The sequence below is a fragment of the Anopheles ziemanni genome, chromosome 3 (genome assembly GCF_943734765.1).
Source record: "Anopheles ziemanni chromosome 3, idAnoZiCoDA_A2_x.2, whole genome shotgun sequence".
NCBI lineage: Eukaryota > Metazoa > Arthropoda > Insecta > Diptera > Culicidae > Anopheles > Anopheles ziemanni.
This window is the reverse complement of record NC_080706.1, coordinates 97,373,005-97,392,009: the sequence shown is the minus strand read 5'-3', so window position 1 is coordinate 97,392,009 and position 19,005 is coordinate 97,373,005. Positions and strand designations below refer to the sequence as shown.

General features: G+C 43.4%; 1 protein-coding gene across 2 annotated transcripts in view; it reads left to right on the top strand.

The window, feature by feature from the left end:
- The first annotated feature begins 2,303 nt into the window (after window positions 1-2,303).
- Window positions 2,304-19,005, top strand: part of LOC131286685 (protein pangolin, isoforms A/H/I/S-like) — a 51,836-nt gene continuing 35,134 nt past the window's right edge. Inside the window, exons 1-2 of one of the 2 annotated variants that reach the window (XM_058315673.1) lie at window positions 2,304-4,023; window positions 5,245-6,556. In XM_058315673.1, coding sequence (XP_058171656.1) covers window positions 2,489-4,023; window positions 5,245-5,341 — 1,632 coding nt within the window. In that variant the 5' untranslated portion in view covers window positions 2,304-2,488 and the 3' untranslated portion in view covers window positions 5,342-6,556. Of the gene's footprint in view, window positions 4,024-5,244; window positions 6,557-19,005 lie in introns of those variants that run through there. The other variant, XM_058315672.1, reaches the window with a different exon arrangement.

Genomic DNA, 19,005 nt, shown 5'->3' with positions numbered 1-19,005 from the left:
GATTTGTTGAAACAACCTTGTTCGAAATATCTTCGTAATGTGAGATCAAGATAACTGGAGCAGTGTAATATTGGTTCAGAAGGTTAGCTCACACCAAGACGAAAATTATTTAGACGATGCTCACTCTAAACTAATCAGTTCGATTCCATTTGAAAAGAATGCTAAATTTATCATAGTTTAGTTGGGTACCATTTTTTTACAAAATTGATAGCTCGATTCGATCGGTTTCATTCGATCGATATGATTCTAAATATTTCGTCTATCACTAATCACTTACTGATATGTTATTCGTAGCTAAGTTCTGTAAAAGTGTTTCATATTATTAAACTTTAGTTAATTTAGTTTAGATACCCAATATTAAATTTTCAAACACAAGATATAGACAGATACAAAGCTATGTTCTCCAAACCTTTCGAAGCAAGTTTTGCTTTGCTCTAGTAACTTTGGGTGAGGTTTGTTTTGTTCTATTGCTCCAACATATCCGAGTTTACTTGAAAATTGAAGTTTTCACAAGCTGCAATCAGTCGGCAGTCACAGCACTGCGCGTGCGATCTTTGAAAGGATAAGACGGAAATTGAGCAATAGCCGAAGCGTCAATACAGCAACTGTCGACCACACAAAAGAGCACTTATCCTTCCTGAGGATATCTTTACGCGATGTGTAATGGTGAAAATCGTTTCATGTTTGTGCAGTTGCATTTGCTTGCTAGAAGACTAGTTGCTTCACGATTCTCGCCAGTACCCTTGTCTTCTTCCGCACGGTTACCTACAGCAACTCACTGAGGTGATTGGAAACATATTGTTTGTTTTGTTCGGAGGAAAATTGAGCATCAGCAGGAATGTAATTCGGTCTCGAGGAGGATAGAAAATGAGTGCCCCACAGTGCAAACAAATTATGCGAAAACAAAGTAAAAGCCAGATTTTAGAGTATCCATATCGTGAAAGTGAACTGCATCCCCTGCACCGTTTGACACATGGAAAATATGAAACATCCTTGAGTCCGTGGTACATAGTTGTAGTGATTGTGCCGACTTTTGCTACCGCTACCGCTTGGCAAACACCCTTTGCGTGGCATACGCCCTCTCGCTATGACGATGCAAAGTGTTGAAGCCGACGTACACGGATTTCGTAGGTAATTGTGCAGAGGATGAAGCGGTCTGCGCGCAGGAGTCCGGAGACAACGAATTGGTATTTATTTTTAGAACCGCCTTGCTCACGTACCACGTATCCCGTGTATTCATGAATTTATGCTTGCTGGCACAGGTATCCGCAGCTTTCCACCGCAGGTTTCGACTGGTATGTAACTGGGACAATCGAAACATCGATTCAACATTGTGAAAACTCTGAATGTTGAACTTGGTTAAAATATAGCATCAATCGAGCGCACCACGCTGGCAATAGAAAAGGCTTACCAAAAAATGAAAAAGGCATAATTCCACGTTGTCATAAATTGATGGTAAATATAGAAGCTGCGATTTCCGGCGGTAAATCGTGTTCGGGTTGTGGCCGCATCATTAAATAGTTTTACAACACAGTTCGCAGGGCGCCTCCGTCGAAATTGATTCGCAAGAAAATCTTGGCCAACGTGAAAAGCATTGGAGTGGAAATAAAGTTAATATAATGTATGTATGAGTTTGTGTGCGTGTTTGTGTGCCATAAAAGAAGCTATACCAAAACCTTTCGTTTTAAAGTTGAAAGCATTAAATTTGAGGAAAAGTATCCTCAAATACCATGGCATAGAGCTAGATGTATGCTATAGAGCTGGTGAAACATTTTATTCGGTAAACGTTCAGTGCCGGCCAAATGATAAAAAGTGCAATTCGACACAGTAACAAATCTAGTCAATCGTCCTGGTGAATAGAAAGTGCCAAAGAAAAAGTAGTGATTAAATAAATGTGGACAAACCGGCAGAGAAAAAATAACAAAAAGTGTATTTCCATCTATTAAATAAGAGAAGTGTTCATTCAGTACTACTATCGGTTTGGCCGTAGTTTTAAGAAGGATGAAAAGTTCGTTGCTACACCATTATTTGCATGCAAATGATAGAAAAACCTAAGAATGTGGATCAAGTGTATATTAGTTCGAAATTGCATGTTTCGCATATGACGGCCAAACGGGGGTGGCAATACATAGTTTGATGAAAAAGTGTGGCATTCTATCTCGGTGCAATGTCCTTAACGGTGTTTCTTGTAGATGGTTGTTACAACCATTTATAAGCTTGTGAAATCAGCACAGCTTGCATCCGAAAGGGGTCGTAAATGTCGTTAGAGTCCGTCTTTCATAGCATTAAAGGCGGTAGTTGAAAACCAGCCGAGCCCCACTAAGACCACACCGAGGTCCGACAGTGGTGGCGGAGGAGGGGGTTTGTGCAATATTTATGTGCAGTGGCCACCAGGACGGTTTCCGCGGTGGAGGTGTAAAGGCAAGAAGGAGGAGACACACAGAAGAAGGTGACTTACATCGAAGGAGCACGGTTGAATGTGCCCAAAATGCCCAATACAAGCGAAAACTCACATTCCGGCTCGACGACGACGACGGCGGCGGCGACGACGGCGACGGCGGCAAGCGCCGGTGATGACCTGGGGAGCACGGACGAGGTGAAGGTGTTCAAAGATGAAGGCGACCGGGAGGATGAGAAAGCCTCGTCCGAGAATCTGTTGGAGGAAAAGTTCAACCTGATCGATCTAACCGAAAGCGCGGAAAACCTGGTGAAGAACTCGGCCGCCCGGCAAGACCTCAGCCCACCCTACGTCGGTCCAGGTACATCCTCGCGCTCAGTGTCGTCGCCCGTGGGTGGGAGTGGTGGAAGCGTCAGCGGAGGTCCAGGGAGCGGGCCTGCCGGGAGTAGCTCTGGCAAGCTGTCCGATCATTCCCCTGACCACTCGCCGGGAGGCTTCGCGCCGATGGGAGGCTATCTACCGCCTTATCAGTACTCCAGCGGTACGGCCAGCGCTCTGCAAGCTGCAGGATCGATGGGCAAGGGTCTTGGCGGACTGTCGCAGTTCTTCTGCAACGAGGATCCCCTCTCAAATCCTCCACCCGCCCATTGCGGAATTCTGCCCTACCAGCTTGACTCGAAGGCGATCGGGTTGACCGCTCGGCAGTCGCTGTACTCGTTCTCCACCACCCAGTACCCGTACCCATCAATCCTATCCTCCAACATGCTGCCGGTGCCTCCCTCTTGGCATACGCCTTCAATGTATTCGACGGCTCCGAGTTTCCGTAACTCGTACCCCTCGTCTTTGCAGATTTATACCACGCTGGCCAGCGACCTGTACTCGCGCTACCAATCCTCTCAGTCACTGCTCAACTCGGTGCACTCTCACGCCTCAGTGCTTAACCAGAGCCTTCAGCAACAGGTAAAGCAGGAAGCAACGGGGTGCGGGGCGGTAGCCGGTTCCACCGTCAGTGTTGGCCAGGACATGTCTCACAATTACAGCGTCCGCCAGCATGCACACGGGCTCAGTCCTGGCAGCAAGTCGGTGGCGGACCTGCCCCAAGAACTGACGAACCATCGCTTCGGACGAGCGCAGAGCGTGGGCAGCACTGGTAGTGGTGGAGGCGGGGGTGGCAGCGGCAGCATTGGCAACGGAGCGAGCAGCGGAGGAAGTAATACCAGCGGTGGGGCAAGTGGAAGCTCCAAGAAGAAGTGTGCAAGCGAGCGAAGTCGAGATCAGCAGCAGCAGGGCAGTCATCAGCAGAATCCACCACAACCGAACAGACCACATATCAAAAAGCCGCTGAATGCGTTCATGCTGTACATGAAGGAGATGCGCGCGAAGGTAGTTGCCGAGTGCACGCTGAAGGAATCGGCTGCGATCAACCAGATTCTCGGGCGGAAGTGGCACTCACTGTCGCGGGATGAGCAAAGCGTGTACTACGACAAAGCGCGCCAGGAGCGACAGCTGCACATGGAGATGTACCCGGGGTGGACGGCACGAGACAACTATGGCTACGGTTCGAAAAAGAAGCGAAAAGCGAAGAAAAAGGACCAACTGGGTGGTAGCACCGAACCACCAAGCAGGTAAGTTGAAACTGTTCCTTTAACTATCATGTACTGCATATGTCCTGTCCGATCATCCAACATCCGTTTTTTGCTCCTATGGCCTTCCCTTTCCCCGGATCCGGTTGTTGGTGACCATCAGCGAAATAATGGCATCATCAGCTCCCCAGCAAGGATTGATTGAGTTACACTTGAAAAACAGTTTTTTACGAATTTTCGCTCGGGCTTTGGGGGAATGATGTTACAAGAACGTGCATTTTTCATTGAAGAAGGAAATATTTTCCCCAACTCTGGAACAGCTACAGCTCTAAATCTAAACATTTATATTCGACCACAACGGGCATGCGAGATGACATGTGTTTTCTGCCTTGTTCCGTTTTTTTTACCTCACTTTGTTTGGTTTCGTTTTTATCGTTGTTGTATCACAAACCAAGTTGAAATCGATGTTGAGCATCCAAGGCTGCACAACACATCAGTCGTCGCGTTTCCTTGGATGTTGCTCTTAGCTCATCTGGCTCAAACATGAAAGCAACAGTCTCCGGCGCCGGCGAGGTGTATTTTTGCGTTAACGCTTTTTTTTGTGTTTCTCTCAACTGTGCCAACTACAGCTATTGATCGCCAGTTGTTTCCAGGTTGAATGCGGGACGTACATATAATTTTTGCAACGCATCGTGCCATCGTACCACATCTATTTTGTGTTTCAAAAATAAAAACATAGGAAAATTATGGTTATATCATTACGTGCTAAGCCCAAATTTAAATAACTAAACTAGTGGCCTAAGTTTGATCAAAAGGTACATCTAAATCGGTACACATCATAAAACCCAACATGTGGGAAAGATTTCGTTGTCATGGAATCCTATTCTTATTTTGTTGTGCATGCATCATGATATTGTTGGGGTCGTAGTAAAATTCATCCTAGCGAAAAGCCACCGACAACCGGATACTATTTTTGGGGAAGGCTCGTCCGCTCGTTCTTCTCTGGTATCATGCGAATCATTCGGTGCCCCGTGTTTCTTCCTCTTGCGCCTCGTGGCTGCCCCGTAAATATAGCCCTTCGATCTACCGATCGTCACTTCTACCGCCTCTACCACAACCACCACCACCATCGTCAATACCATCACTACTACTTCCCGTACATCCATCAGTGCTAAGTGCAGCTTCTTCATTCCACACTACCGGAACCGAGTTGCGCGAAGCAATCGATATCGAACCACCGTCAAACGATCCACTTTTTTGCAGGCGCAAGAAAATATGTATACGTAACGAAGAGTCCGACAACTACGACGGGTCGCGCATGTCGGACGAGTACATTGGCAGCTATGGCACGGTGGTGTAATGAAACGATGGACGGGATGCCCCATGAAGCTGCCACCTTCGCCACAAGCAGACGTCGCTCAATGAAACTGAGGACCATTGGGCCAGGGACCATCGGAATATGGACTAACCGAGCGGGGCAGCTGGACTGCACAGGGAACTACGCGAGTTTGCCACACTCTAACGCACGCACGCAACGTGAAACTTTACCTAAAAAGACTTCAAACGACACTAAGTCACTGTATACACGCGATAAGAGAAGGCGGAGGAGAGGAGAAGAACGAGCAGACCCAAGAACATACCAAAGCAAACCGAGGTCAGTCTAAGTCAATGACAAAATTACCAAAAACATTATTTCCTTCTGCAGATACCCACTGTTTTGCTTCTTACTATCTTTAATTTTCTTTCGATTTTCTTATCTGCCCTCTTATCGTCTGTTCTGTATTAGGTTGCGGTAGAGGGAGGGCGCTGTAGGCCAAAGATAACATTTTAATAAAACCACTCACAATATAATGGTAAGAAAGCAATCTTTAGTGCAATCAGATTTATCATACCCCAGTGTCGTAGGCCCAATGTCATGCAGAGGGAGTTGTCCATAAAATCATCCTATTAAGCGAAGGGTGCCAAAAGTATCCCACTGATTTCTGTTCTAAGAAATTGTCGCAAACATCTTACGAATTTACTTTTCGCCACTCGTACTTAATACGGAGCAGAAAAGGGAAGTGCTGGTTTGAACGAGCGTGTGCGGTGACGACAGAGAGATAGCCTTATGCTGCAATGGCCGACGTAAATCGATGTCAGTAGTTACGACAGTACAGGGAGCGCCTATGGTTGTTGGTACGGGATGCACACAAAACGCACGGCATCCACAGGCGCACGCAGCTTTAGGTGGGATGTTACGAATCGGTGGTGTTTTACAAGTTATGAACTCTGTATACGGAAAAAGGTTACAATCTTTGTCTGAATGTCGATGCTGTATAAACATCAAGAGAGATTGTGCGACGCGCACGGTGAACTCGGCGTGTCAGAGCTATATATACATACATATAAATATACATAGTAGGTATTTTTAGAATGTAAGAAACTGCAGCTAACTACAGTAAGGTACCGATTGACGTTGATTGTAGCGCACCAGGCTGAGAGGTACATGGGTCGTTTATCATAGACAAATCTATACAATGCTCGGGAGCCGCTGTATTTTCTTGTACCAGCGACAGAGAAAAAAATCTTAACCGAATCCATAAAGAATGTATATATTATTTATCTATTTTCGTTCAGTTTAGATTGTTTCAGCGCCATTTGTCGAAAATTCATTCTATTGAAACTCCGTTGCTCAATCAAAATTTCACTTTTCAAGCCACTAACACATGGATTTTCTACTGTAGACCACTCCTTTTCGCTGAGAAGACACGCGGGCAAAACAGTTTTCCGGGTTCCGTTATCACATATCATTTTGGAGCAAGTAAGAAAGTACCCCAATCAGAGTAGCGTTATTTTGCAGTTATATTTGGAATATAATTGCCATACTTGTCACTACTTCTGTTAAAGATAAAGACCTCCGCGGGGAACCCTTCTGCCGATGTGCCGAACAATGGAGAAGCCAATGCCGGAACATGGCTAATTAAAAACTTCCGCGATGCCGAGCCTAACTTATTCCATTGCGCCAAACCCAAAGTTCATTCTTTTTCAATATTTTCCCCATCTAAAACCGGGAGAGGGTGTTCAGTTTGCTCTCCTTTTATCGACAACAAATTGGTATGATGGCGTTGGTTCCAGCTAGCTAGCTGGCTGACGAAGAGGCCGTGCGCCATTTTATGCGCCTAATTTGTGTGTCCTTTTCCCTGTGTTTGCGTTGCACAAGCAGCAGATACCCGGATGGGTAGCTGTGGTGGCTGTCGACGTGGTGCCCCTGTTTCAGTCAGGCGACGAAGTCAGTGCCATCATTAGTGGACGCGCTAATAATCGGGTTCGCGCTCGGCTGCTTTTGTCGCCGGCACGCTGTGGCGCAGGCAACCGACAACGTCTCCGACGAATTCTGACTCGCTGTTGAGCACAAGGGCCAGATGCGCTGGACCGGAACGATCGCGAAGGGAAGCAAAATTGCGCCCTTCTCGATACCACCTTCGCCATCGTCAACGAGTCGGCAACGGCGCCCGGAGACGTACTCGTCATCCCCAGTAACATTGGGACGGAAGGTAAGCGTGCAGCTTGTTAACATGGGTTGAGTTGTTCGGAGTGTGGCAACGAGGACCCCGCTTGAATTGCAAGGATAGTGGCCGACCGAATGAAAATGCTTCATGTGATTCGAATGAATAATTTTAATCTCCTAAATTAGAATCTTCGCACAACTTGGACAAGGTAGAGGGAGGCACAATAGGTGGCGGGATAGCTCTAACGATGCTAACGGTTCTTCACATCCATTGTATGTTTGAATTGTGTACGACTCAAGTTAGGTATGTTATTTTGCAATATTAGGAATGAAAAAGATGCCATTTCCACTACTGGATTACACAATGTAATTTAGCACAAAATCTTTAATAGAAGTCTTCGAATTGATTTTTCAAATATCCAATTTTATGATTCAGTTTAATAAACTATAATGAATTTGTTACTAAGATTGTCGTTGGAAAATTATTGCATCTCTAAAAATTACAATTGCGTTGGTAGAGTGCTTTTTTCATGCAAAGTTTGCTGCTTTCAACATGTTTTCATCGAATCTTAAACACTCGAGAGGAACAAAAATGATTCATATGCATACCTAGTTACCAACTTTAGCAAAGGCAAACCGGCAAGAGGCACTAGCATAGCGGACGAAATAACAAATGATTGTAGCATTACACCTTGATACATTCCCTACATCGGGAATGAAGATTTGAATACGCACAATGATTTGTACTTCATTGTGTTGCAATTGTTATGTTGGCTCTCTTTCAAATGAGCAGAATCTGAAGAGGTCTGAAAAGCCTTTCGGTGGATGCATTGGCGACTCCCGTTGTCTGATGACTTCTCCATTGTGCAATAGGGAGTGCGTATGCAGAGGGGGTGGTATTATCATCATCCCCCCGGCACATTCCAACCATCGATTTACGAACGAATGCAAACAGAACGCGCATCCAGGCTCACCCAGATCTCGACCTTGGGTCGATGAGTTTAATCTCTAAATGATTTTCAACTTAAAGAGAGCACACCGGGAAAAATATGTCCTGCCAGCTTTCCCCTTCGGTGTAGAATCCACCGTAAAGGCGCGGACATATTTACAACGGTTAAGCAAACAATAGCAGAAACTCCCAACAACAACAGTCACCCCGGAATAGAAACATCCTGCTCGGATGAGGGAGCGTGAACGTGTGTGTGTGAGAGAGAGAGGAAGCGATCTTTTGTGTGTGTGTGTGTGTGTGTGTGTGTGTGTGTGTGTGTGTGTGTTTGTGAAGTAGAAAGGGGCGCTTTCTAAAAAAGATGTAAATAGAATTATAAACAATGAAATGCTGCGCCTCTCACATCTCATCTCAAACCAGCTTATGCGATACGGGACAAGTCTGTAAGTTTCTCACTCGCTCCTTGTGTGCATCTTGTGCTGGTTTGCTTACATACGCGCTCGAGAAAGAATACACTTACCCCTTTGGTCGGAATAACACAAACGTTACTGATATGGCTCAGATGGCCGCGAATGAATTTCCACGCATCTTCAACGACGGAGGTAAAGATTAAGATGCTTAAAAGTACACAACAACAATAATAACATGACGGACGAAACGGCACGCGCACACATGTATGGGGCTAGCACAAATCGGTACTATGTAGTGCCTCTTTTGCTTCCATACCAACACAAAGCGAACCTGAGCGACACGCAGTTGTAAAGGCTGAGAGTTTTCCAATTCTTGAAATAATACGATTAATTTGAGTTTTCCCAGCGCAACCCACACAATGCCTCACGGCCTGGAAATGAAAAGTCGTTGCGGGCAGGGGTGAGGGTGTCTTTTGGTTAGCTCGGGGAGAAGAGTTTTGTGAAAAGTTTGAAACCATACCATGACGATCTGCAGACGAAGGGTGTTCTAGCTACTAGCGTAGAGGAAGGGGAAAACGGACTGTGCGTCAAGCGGTGAAGGATGTTCGTTTTCATGCAAAACCTTACCAGGGGTTGGATGGGGAAGGGTTCTAGAGTTTCTGCATGTGGCATATCCTGTAGCAAAAAAAAAAAACACACGTACACACACACACACACACTTACAAAATCATCCAGTCGAAAGATTATGGCATTCCCTGCTTAGGGAAAGTGCTCCGAAGAGCGAAGTTTCTGCGGAAGGTATTGTTTTCCCTTTCGAATCCAGGAAAAACAGAGCATATGTCTGCGTTCTAGGGCGCACCAGCGAAATTGTTCATAATCTACGGCGGGTGGGAAAGAGAGTGTCCGCAATGTGTGTGGGCACGCGCTGGGTGAAGGATGTTTGTGAATGTTGGATTACAAACTGCCAACACCACTGAAACCACACGAGCCGCTTCGCATCTACAGCATCCAATCAATGAGCCAACGTAGAATAAACTAACGGAAGCCAGCTAAACCACCCTTTGCATGCGCATTATCGATCTTTTTCGTTTGTTGTTTTTTGCCTGCAAACATAGCTTTATCGGCCAAATACCTCATTGCTATCACATAAGGAAAATTGCTTTGAAAGAACACACGGCAAATTCCATATGCGAAAGCGAAAGAGAGAGCCTTTCATTCTTGGCGACTTCTCACTGTCAATAGGTAAATGAAAATTAGTACGAGCAACCACAGTGCACAAATATGATTCATTTTCGGAAGCTGTGTTCCCAAAATACACTTCAATCTACCCTTCGATGTACTCCGCAGCCTCAACTGCTGCTTTTTTATGCTATGCTAATGCTACCTGTCGCCGTATCGGCGTGTCCGAGCTCCAAAGTCGGACATCAGAACATCTAAAAAATGTGTGTACGATAACATCAGACGCGCAACAACGGTGACTACGGAAGACTACGCGGGCAAACCGATCCGGATGTGTTGACCAGACCTCGCCAGACAAAGTATGTTGGCCGGTATAGAACGATCGGAACGCCAGGCAGGGAGGCAGGAGAGGAAGTTAAATAAACAAATATCCATGTGCGCTCGCTGTGTGCGCTCGCTCCCTCCGGTGTATAAATAACCGAAACAAAACAAAAACAAAAAGATTAATGTTTTGTTGTGATGTTCGCCGGCCTACCACCCACCCGCCCAACATCCCACAAGATGGGGTGGGTGGAGGTGGTGCACGGTGTTCACAGGATGTGCTGACGATGGGTTTCAGTTTCGGTTTCCTTTCAACTGAATGTCGTCGGACGCGTGGCATCAACGGCTGCGGTCGCTTAGCGGTGCGAGGTGGAAATTTGATGATTTCCATTAGTATTCTTTTTCCTCGGGGTTATACTTGTGCATGCGTGTGTATCTGCTGCTTGTATGTTGCTGGACAAACAGGAGGCGAAAGTGTTTATCAATGTTCTGTATTATCTTTTATCATATACGCACAAACTGTTGAATGTGTACCGAAAATGGTCATAAACATGAACAAAATATGTACAAAAAAGGGAAAAGAAACCATACTTAACTTTTTGCCATTGCCTTTAAAACTTTTCTCTATTCTATTCTGATCTCAAGCCGCCAACTATGTTGGTTTTTCAGCACAGAAATCCATCACCGGATCAGGATAAGAACACGGAACATCATGGAAAATCGATGCATGATGGAAAAACGGCAAAGAACGCTTGACGGTGGACATGCAAATGAGACATGGAAGCTGCGCAACCCTCTATCATGCGGAGAGAATGCAAACATTCGAGCGGGATCATAGATTCGGACAACTTTCGCTTGGCATCAACCTTACTCCCGGGGGAAATTTTTGAACCCTCCGGTGGCCACCTTCCATTTCCACTTTCCTGTGGCCGTTTTGCTGCAATGCTTCGTGTAAAACGCGATGGTGCTTGTTAGGCATTAGAAAATGCATTGCAAGAATTGAAAAGAAAAACTACAGCATTGTACCGATGGCAGCAACTTACTTGTGTATCATTTTGGTATATTCTAGTTTTCTGAAAAAGCTGTTGGCATCGGAGGGTTGGTGAAATAAAATGTCAAATATTTCAATAACAATGATGCTCACTTGCAAAGATGCACGTTTTTTCTCCTACCTTGTTCCAAAATGTAAGACAACAGAGTATGTGCAATGCGGAATTCTTACGCGCTTAGAATAAATGTGTTCTTACAGTGAAGGAAAATCCTTGAAATCATGACAGATTTTTTCGAGAATTAGACGCATCATTGCATGCATTCGTTGGTCAGTAAAATCTCAAGAGTCGAAGGGAAAGCTTGGCCGTAACAAACAAGCATTCTTTTCTCAAGCATATTCTTCTCCACGACCTTTACGTTGACGTGATGTATAGGCGTGCTTTCCGTTACAGAGGTTTTTCTTTTTCCCATATCCCGCTCTAAGCATTTCCAATTCAAATACCAAACGACAACTGAGTCGGCTAAGAAAAATGTAGAGCATCTCTTTGTCTCTCTTTCAAGTTTTGTAACCCGGCTACAAAACCCGTTTAAAAGTATGCAGGCGTCTATGCTTCTCCACTAACCCGAAAAGGGGGCAGTCTACAAAAAGCTCTTCGAGTTTCCTCCATCTCACAACTGCCCTCGCCATAAGGGTTTAAGGCAGCTCACAGAAGCACGAACACGGAAAAATATCCATGACGCTCGAGAGAAAGTGTGGGGTTTTTCAAGAGGCTTCAAATCACATCACGTCTTGCCGCTGGCTCTTGTTACTCCACATCCCCTCCACTCATCCTTTTAGTTGGAAGTTCAACGCATCATCAGACGGCAAAGAACGTACATCAACTTGTACGCTGGGTTGGAGCAGGATTTATGCATGCATGTGCATCTCACGGAAGCCACCGTAAGTCACTTGACATACATACATATTTCTCTCTTTGTCGATTATCACAAAACCGGAGTGAATAGAAGCAATGACTGTGCGTTCCTCACCATTGAGTTTTAAGTAAAACGAGCAGGAAAAATCAGCACCGAGCACTCTATCGCGCGGCGTTCAGCAAATTCTGCTGAAAAGAAGCCTAAAGGATATTATAGACTTTAAATTAATAGTCTACTATTTCCATAATCCTTTCAAGATACAAACGGTTCCTTAACACACAAGTTTTGATTTGTTGCTGATGAGTTGTAGAACATTGTTTTTTCTACTTGCCCCTTATTATCTGATTCGAGTAACGAATGTCAAAACCGGATGTGAAAACAGAGACCGTGCTCGTGACGGTCACGTGTCCTGCTTGACGGCATGGGCGCTCGGAATGCCCTGAAAGTGTGCCGGCAAAATGGCTATCCTTCCACGGCAGAGTTTTCCCTTTTTTGAATGGTTTTGAAGATTTTCCACCGATGTTTTTTTTCTGTCGTTTAGCGATGGGTTCAATCGACGTTCGATGGAATAAGAATTCTATTCTTTTTTCATTTGTAACGTTCGAACTGGGGTGTGTTCGGGCAGCATAATGATTGTGCTATTAATAGCATTGCGTGACTGCCAGCTTCATCCATGACAAGAAGAGCAATCCCCGTTGCGTCAAAAAAGGATCTCACGGCGCATTCTGAGAGGCAAACTTTAAAAGCAGCGGCGCTTAAGGGCACTGCATGAAGTGTGCGCGTGGCTGTGGTGTGCCAGAGTCGTGGGCCTGCCAAGGAGGAACGATGAAGCAGCGGAGGTGCTTTGCATCCCATACTGGGAGAAATATACGCTTCACTGGCAAATTGGCGAACTCCTGCAGAGGACCTGTTACAAAAAGGGCAAACGAACGAGGCACGAAGGCAAATGGGATACGGAGCAGGAGAAGCATCAGCGAAATCTGCGCTTGCGGCTGAGAATCGACCAACGACGTGCAGGGATCAACTGAAATTGCATGTGTGTGTGCTGCGGGTGGGTTGCTGATGACTGACAATTCGACTGTGTCAGCCCGCCCTGGGTGCAGCTGCACACCTGCTATTTACTAGGTAGTGATATTTACCGGTGTTATGCCTTGTCAGTGACTCAAAGGCGCCGCCACCCTCTATTGCCACAGGGGTACATACATAAACAAAATCGCTTGCGAAATTAATGGGAAGCTTTTTCGAAATCATTTAAAATGCAATCCGTTGGGGAATCCTTTCACCGTGCTCCTTTCGATGCTTGGTCGCTTCTTAGCAAGTCCCTGGAAAATGTGCTTTCACAGCGAAAACTACTTCAAGAGCAAACACTTTTCTTTGTCTGCGCCTGTCGTACGAGTGAATGCAAGACGTACGGGACGGCAGGGGCGCATAGGGCGAAATAATAATATGTCAAATGAGATCTTAACTTGTAGAAGGTTTTACTTACGTAAAACGACTATTTCGGAACCTCTGCGGAGCATAACATGGATTTTTTTCACTGTTTCTCTTAACACCACGCTTGTGTCTTTTCCCAGAAAAAAATAGTTGTTTCTCCTAGAAACATAAGATTCTGCATATGATAAAAAATACACAAACATGGAACAGGAATATACACTGTTTAGTATGGGCAACAAGCAGTATTTCGGGAAAATCATACCATAAATTTATTAATTATGTGCTGAAAGAACTCTTTCCATCCCCTGATTATTCTACTTATCTTTAAATAAGTTGATATGTTAGGTAGAGGCATTCATTGAATGTTTATTCTCGTTGGGTGGAATCCGTTATGGAAATAATACATTACTGTTTCCGTTCAATCGTATGATATTGAAAAAGTGAATGTTACCCATAGCACAAGTTTTGCAAAAGTCAGCAATATATTTCTTTCTGGTATCCTATTTTCGCCAAGAAATGCACAAATCAATCAATACAGGGTTTTTACATCTAAAGCGAAAATGCTTCAATGGAAACGAGAGTGGTAGATGAAGAGTGTATTCGATGGGCTTGCTTCGGCCATCCAGCATTGTTTGCTCTTCAGCTTCAAAATCCGCTTTATGTCCGCAAAATGATTAGTGTCTTGGTGGCTTGTTACTGACATTCAACGACAGTTTGAAGACTGAAATTTATCCAAAAATGCTAAGCTGTGGGAAGTCAAGCAGACGAAGAGTGAAAACGAGCAGAACAGTGCCTGGAATGCACTGTTTGCATAAAACGCACCCACTCGAGGCAGGTTTGTATGGGACCGGAACTTTCCCCTGGGCACTTTGCTGATCAGGAAGAAAATTTTTAATGAGTATTTGCCTATAGTATAAAACCAGCTACCAAACCGAATCAACGAGCTGCGTGCAGATGCTGGCTGAGCGCCTTTTCTGAATATGGACGCAAAATTCACAGCAAAACGGGAAAAATTGTTTGCGTAACTGATTTCCTTGCCTTCGTAGCCCAGTGTTAGACACGAAGCTGGCAAAAAATCTGTTCTCCAATGCGTCTTTCCGTACTGTAGAAAAGACGTCGCTCACCCGTGGCACTTTCATGGACGAATGATTTTGTACTGTGAATTGGCTAGCAGGTCCTTTAGGTCTAGGTGTGGGAAAACGATTTTCAGTGGAATGGTTTATCGACAACTGTAATGGCGAAATAGATTTTATTGTACGAAAAATGTTTAAACGGGATAATGTGCTACGCTCATGCAGCCGCTTATGTTGTGCAACATACGATAATCAATCGAATTTGATTAGTTTGTGCCAAAGTAGGTGATAATTGTTTAAGTTATAAAAAATTATAAGTTCCGTAGCTAGTCAGGAATCAAGAAGGGCGAATCGGGAAAATAGAATTAGATCGGTCGGACTGGTTCGTAATGACAGTGATAAGTGTTGCCATCGTTTATTCAGAATTACCTTCTTATACCATTTTGTCTCGATCTACACCTCGAATCCATTTTGGTTTACCAAAGCATGTTTATACTTTTCTATCAATGAACACACATCGTAGTAAAACGTGAACGTTGACATTATTTCACTGTAACAACTATTTTTTTATTACCTTTTAAAACACAACTACAAACACACAATGGATAGTTATTTATCCTGTTTTCGGAGAGCACGAGTAACTTAGCGAAAAGTGTTGGTTTTAGAAATACAGGGATATCGCTTCAACACATGTTAAGAACAAGCGAAATTATGTTGCGAAACAGGCGGTGAATAATTTTAGATTAATTTACTAGGGATAAATAGTCAAAACAAAGTATGACCGTACAGTACAGTTGGAAAACATCAAGACCATCGAAAGGGACTGTTTTCAAAGGAAAACGAAACACATACCTTTGACGCTGGATGACTGTGACGAAAAGTAAATCTCGTTTGAAATGCAATGGGGAAGCTTCCAGAATCTCATCCAACAAGCATAAATCATATTTGAAAGATGATGCATTCACATTGATTGATAACATTCGCATCTAATTGTACTTGGTCAAGATGGGTTCGAAAACAAAAATGAACATTTCCAACAGTCTTGTGTATGCCCACTAATTTTACAGCTCAAAAATGTCACTAGTTGGATGTTAATCGTGACTACGAGTTTCATTTTTATTCATGCAACGAGCAAACACCAGTCAATCCAAGGAACAACAAGCAAATGAATGGCAATTTTCTTACACGATGAACTTGATGAACACAAAGAAAGACTAGATCGAATGAGATATTCAGGATGCCAAAAAAAAGAGATAAAAAATAAATAATGAAAAAATCTATTAGATTGCCAAAGTGAATAAATAGAGCGGTGCAAAACAATTGCGAAAAACGATCGAATTTATCAGAAAGTAATTATTTAAAATAATGACTTTTTTAAGTGTTTTGTAAACAATCCTTTTTTAGAGCTTAAAAAACGTGAGCGAGACGTTCGCACAATCACATATAGGGAAGAAAGAATTGAGGAAAACAGCAGTAAATGTAGCCAACCAGTAACAGAAAGTAGGTCAATGAAAAGCATTGGAGTTTTGGAATACAAAATATTCACGAGATGCTTGCAATTGCACGCGTGGGATATAAGCTCTTGACCATCGAAATAGTAGAAAAATAGATGAAAATCATTATTCAGGGCAACAGGAAGCAGATACAACCATACAGTAAAAATAACCATTCATGTCAAGTTGAAGGGAAAACCTATAAAATCCCCGTAATGAAACAACAATCTCTGGCGGCAGAAAGAAATATCAAACCCGAAGCATCTCTCTACTCCGTTTCAATGGTTGGCAAAGAATGATTGTAGAAGTAAATGAAGCAAAGAATTTAAATGAAAGAAACAAAGTTAATTTAACATTAGAACCAGAATGTAAAATCTGGAGTGCAGACGGGAAAAGTATTTGTGCAAATAATAGAGCTATATATACAACAAGAAAACAAGATTTAAGAAAACAGGAAAACGATTCAAGACGATGTAAACAGAGAAAATTGTGAAAAAAGAGAAAAGGTTACTGTGAAACCACTTTAGAAGAAAACACTGTACATGTTACTGTAATCATTTAAACAAGTCTAGCGGTTCTGTGTAATTTATTTGTGGGTGAAGTGGTATTGAGAACCTAAGTATTTAATTGCAGATTACACTATGGAAGAAGGCGAAGTTGTCCCTGATTGAAACTCCTTTATGCTGCTTTAAAGTTAATTGTACGGTGAGTACTTAAATTTTACTAATTGTTGTAATCTATTGGTATTTTATATTGTATGGTAATCGAAACGAAAAACTACTCTCGTATAATTGCCCATCTTACATCGACTTTTGCTTTACGTCAAAGAACTCTTTAATTATGTTTGGTAAATTGTTTACCTACTATTCATAATAAACAAAAATTGACGATAAATTTTTCAAAATGGCTGTGATATTTTCATACGTTCAGCCGACCCTTTCTGTATCGTTAACGTAAAATTCGAGGTGTACATTAAGTTCGTGCCGAAGAAATTAAAATCTCACATGCATCTCGACCACTAGTATTCGTCATGCCAAATAGAATACAATTTCGTCTTGGCAAGCCCTCAACTTCTCTTCTCTTTTTCTATAACTAACAAGTGTCCGCCATGGGCACACCTCGCACGCGCGAGCATGTGTGCGACGAAATGTCCCAAGTCTGCACTCCAGTAAGTGCAATCCAGCACCGATGTGGACTGACTATTGTTTCTAGAGTGTTTTTCATCGCATTTTCGCCGGAAGGGATCTGGGAACAAACAAACTTGGCAAAGACGGGTGAATGGAGGAAGTGTAGTGTCGGCAAGTGCTAGGAAATGGTGGTGCAGCCACCGTCGTCGTCGGATGACGGCGTCGCAATGCTCCACCGGTCGATGGAGGCGCCTGGTGCCTATTCATTTTCAACCGGCTTCGTGCGTTCCCCGGAGGGATGAAGATGGAGACGCATCGCACAAAAGCATAGTTATTATTAATACCACCAAAGGCACATCTGGAACAGGTGCTATCGGTCCGCTACCATTAACGAAGCTTGTAGCAGAGGAAAAGTGTTGGTTGCAGCCGCAATTGTTCCTGACTGGATTTTGTCTTATTCTACATTGTATAACAGTCAGAATAATCTGAATGGGTTTGCATGGAAGTTTATTTTACTTATTTTTATTACTAGCTTGACGCTCCGGCGTTGCTCGGTGACGAAGGGATTGAGAAAAGAATTATGGTTTTAACTAATACTTGAAAGATATGTTTAAATTTAATAATTACAATAACGATATGTTTAAAATGCTTAATATTTCATCAATTTTCCCGTGATGTATAAACCTTAGGGTAACTATGTTGGATACACGTTGACATTTGTTTACATGTTTGTTTTATTTGTGTTAGTAAAACTGAGTTTAAATTGTAAAATTTAGATGATTTTATCAAAAAATTGTGGTCAAACAAACCTTCAACAACATCTGCAGTACCTAAACTTAATGTGTGAAAAGTTTCAAAAGCGACGGTTCAATAGTGGTCGAGTTTTTAGTGTACACAGAACTCCATACATAAAAAAAAGCTAAAATATGTAGTAGATTTTATGGGATGGTATGGAATGCTAAACATAATCTATATTTTGTCTTCATCTTCCGTTTGAAAGGGTGTATCCAATCTATATTTTGCAAAATTATTTATTTTACTCAGCTATCGTTATTTATCTACCATACAACCGCTAACCATCCACGAAAGCATCCCATTTCCGATGTTAGCATTTTTTATGTGTACCTACCCATAGTAGAGTTTCCATTATTCGTAGTAGAATGGAGTACATTTCCGGGATCCTTTACCAAGCGTGACGCCATTTCAATGCCGTAGTTTGTCTCGTGTTGAATTATATAATTTGTTATGAATTTTACACATCACGCAATCGTTTCCCTACACCGCACCCGCCATTCAACTGGGTCTCACGTACACCCAGACCCGACAAGTTCTTTTTTTCCTCAATTATGATTTGCCACAACCGGCATGGAGAAAGGGTTGGCTGAAAAAGAACGTCGCACTGATATGGAAACCCCTGAAGGGGAAATGGTTTCGAATGGTGTGCAAATGACAAAACCTGGTCCTATTGTTCTTTACCACCCGAAGTTATTAGACGGTGTGTGTGTGTTAGTGATATCTCCTGTTTTTGTGAGTGACGATGCCAGCCCGCAATGCAACGGGATTATTTTGCTAGCAACGAAGACAACTTACCAGAGCAAATCACAAAAATATGATTCGCTTGCCACTTGCTGACGCGGTGTGCCGTGGCA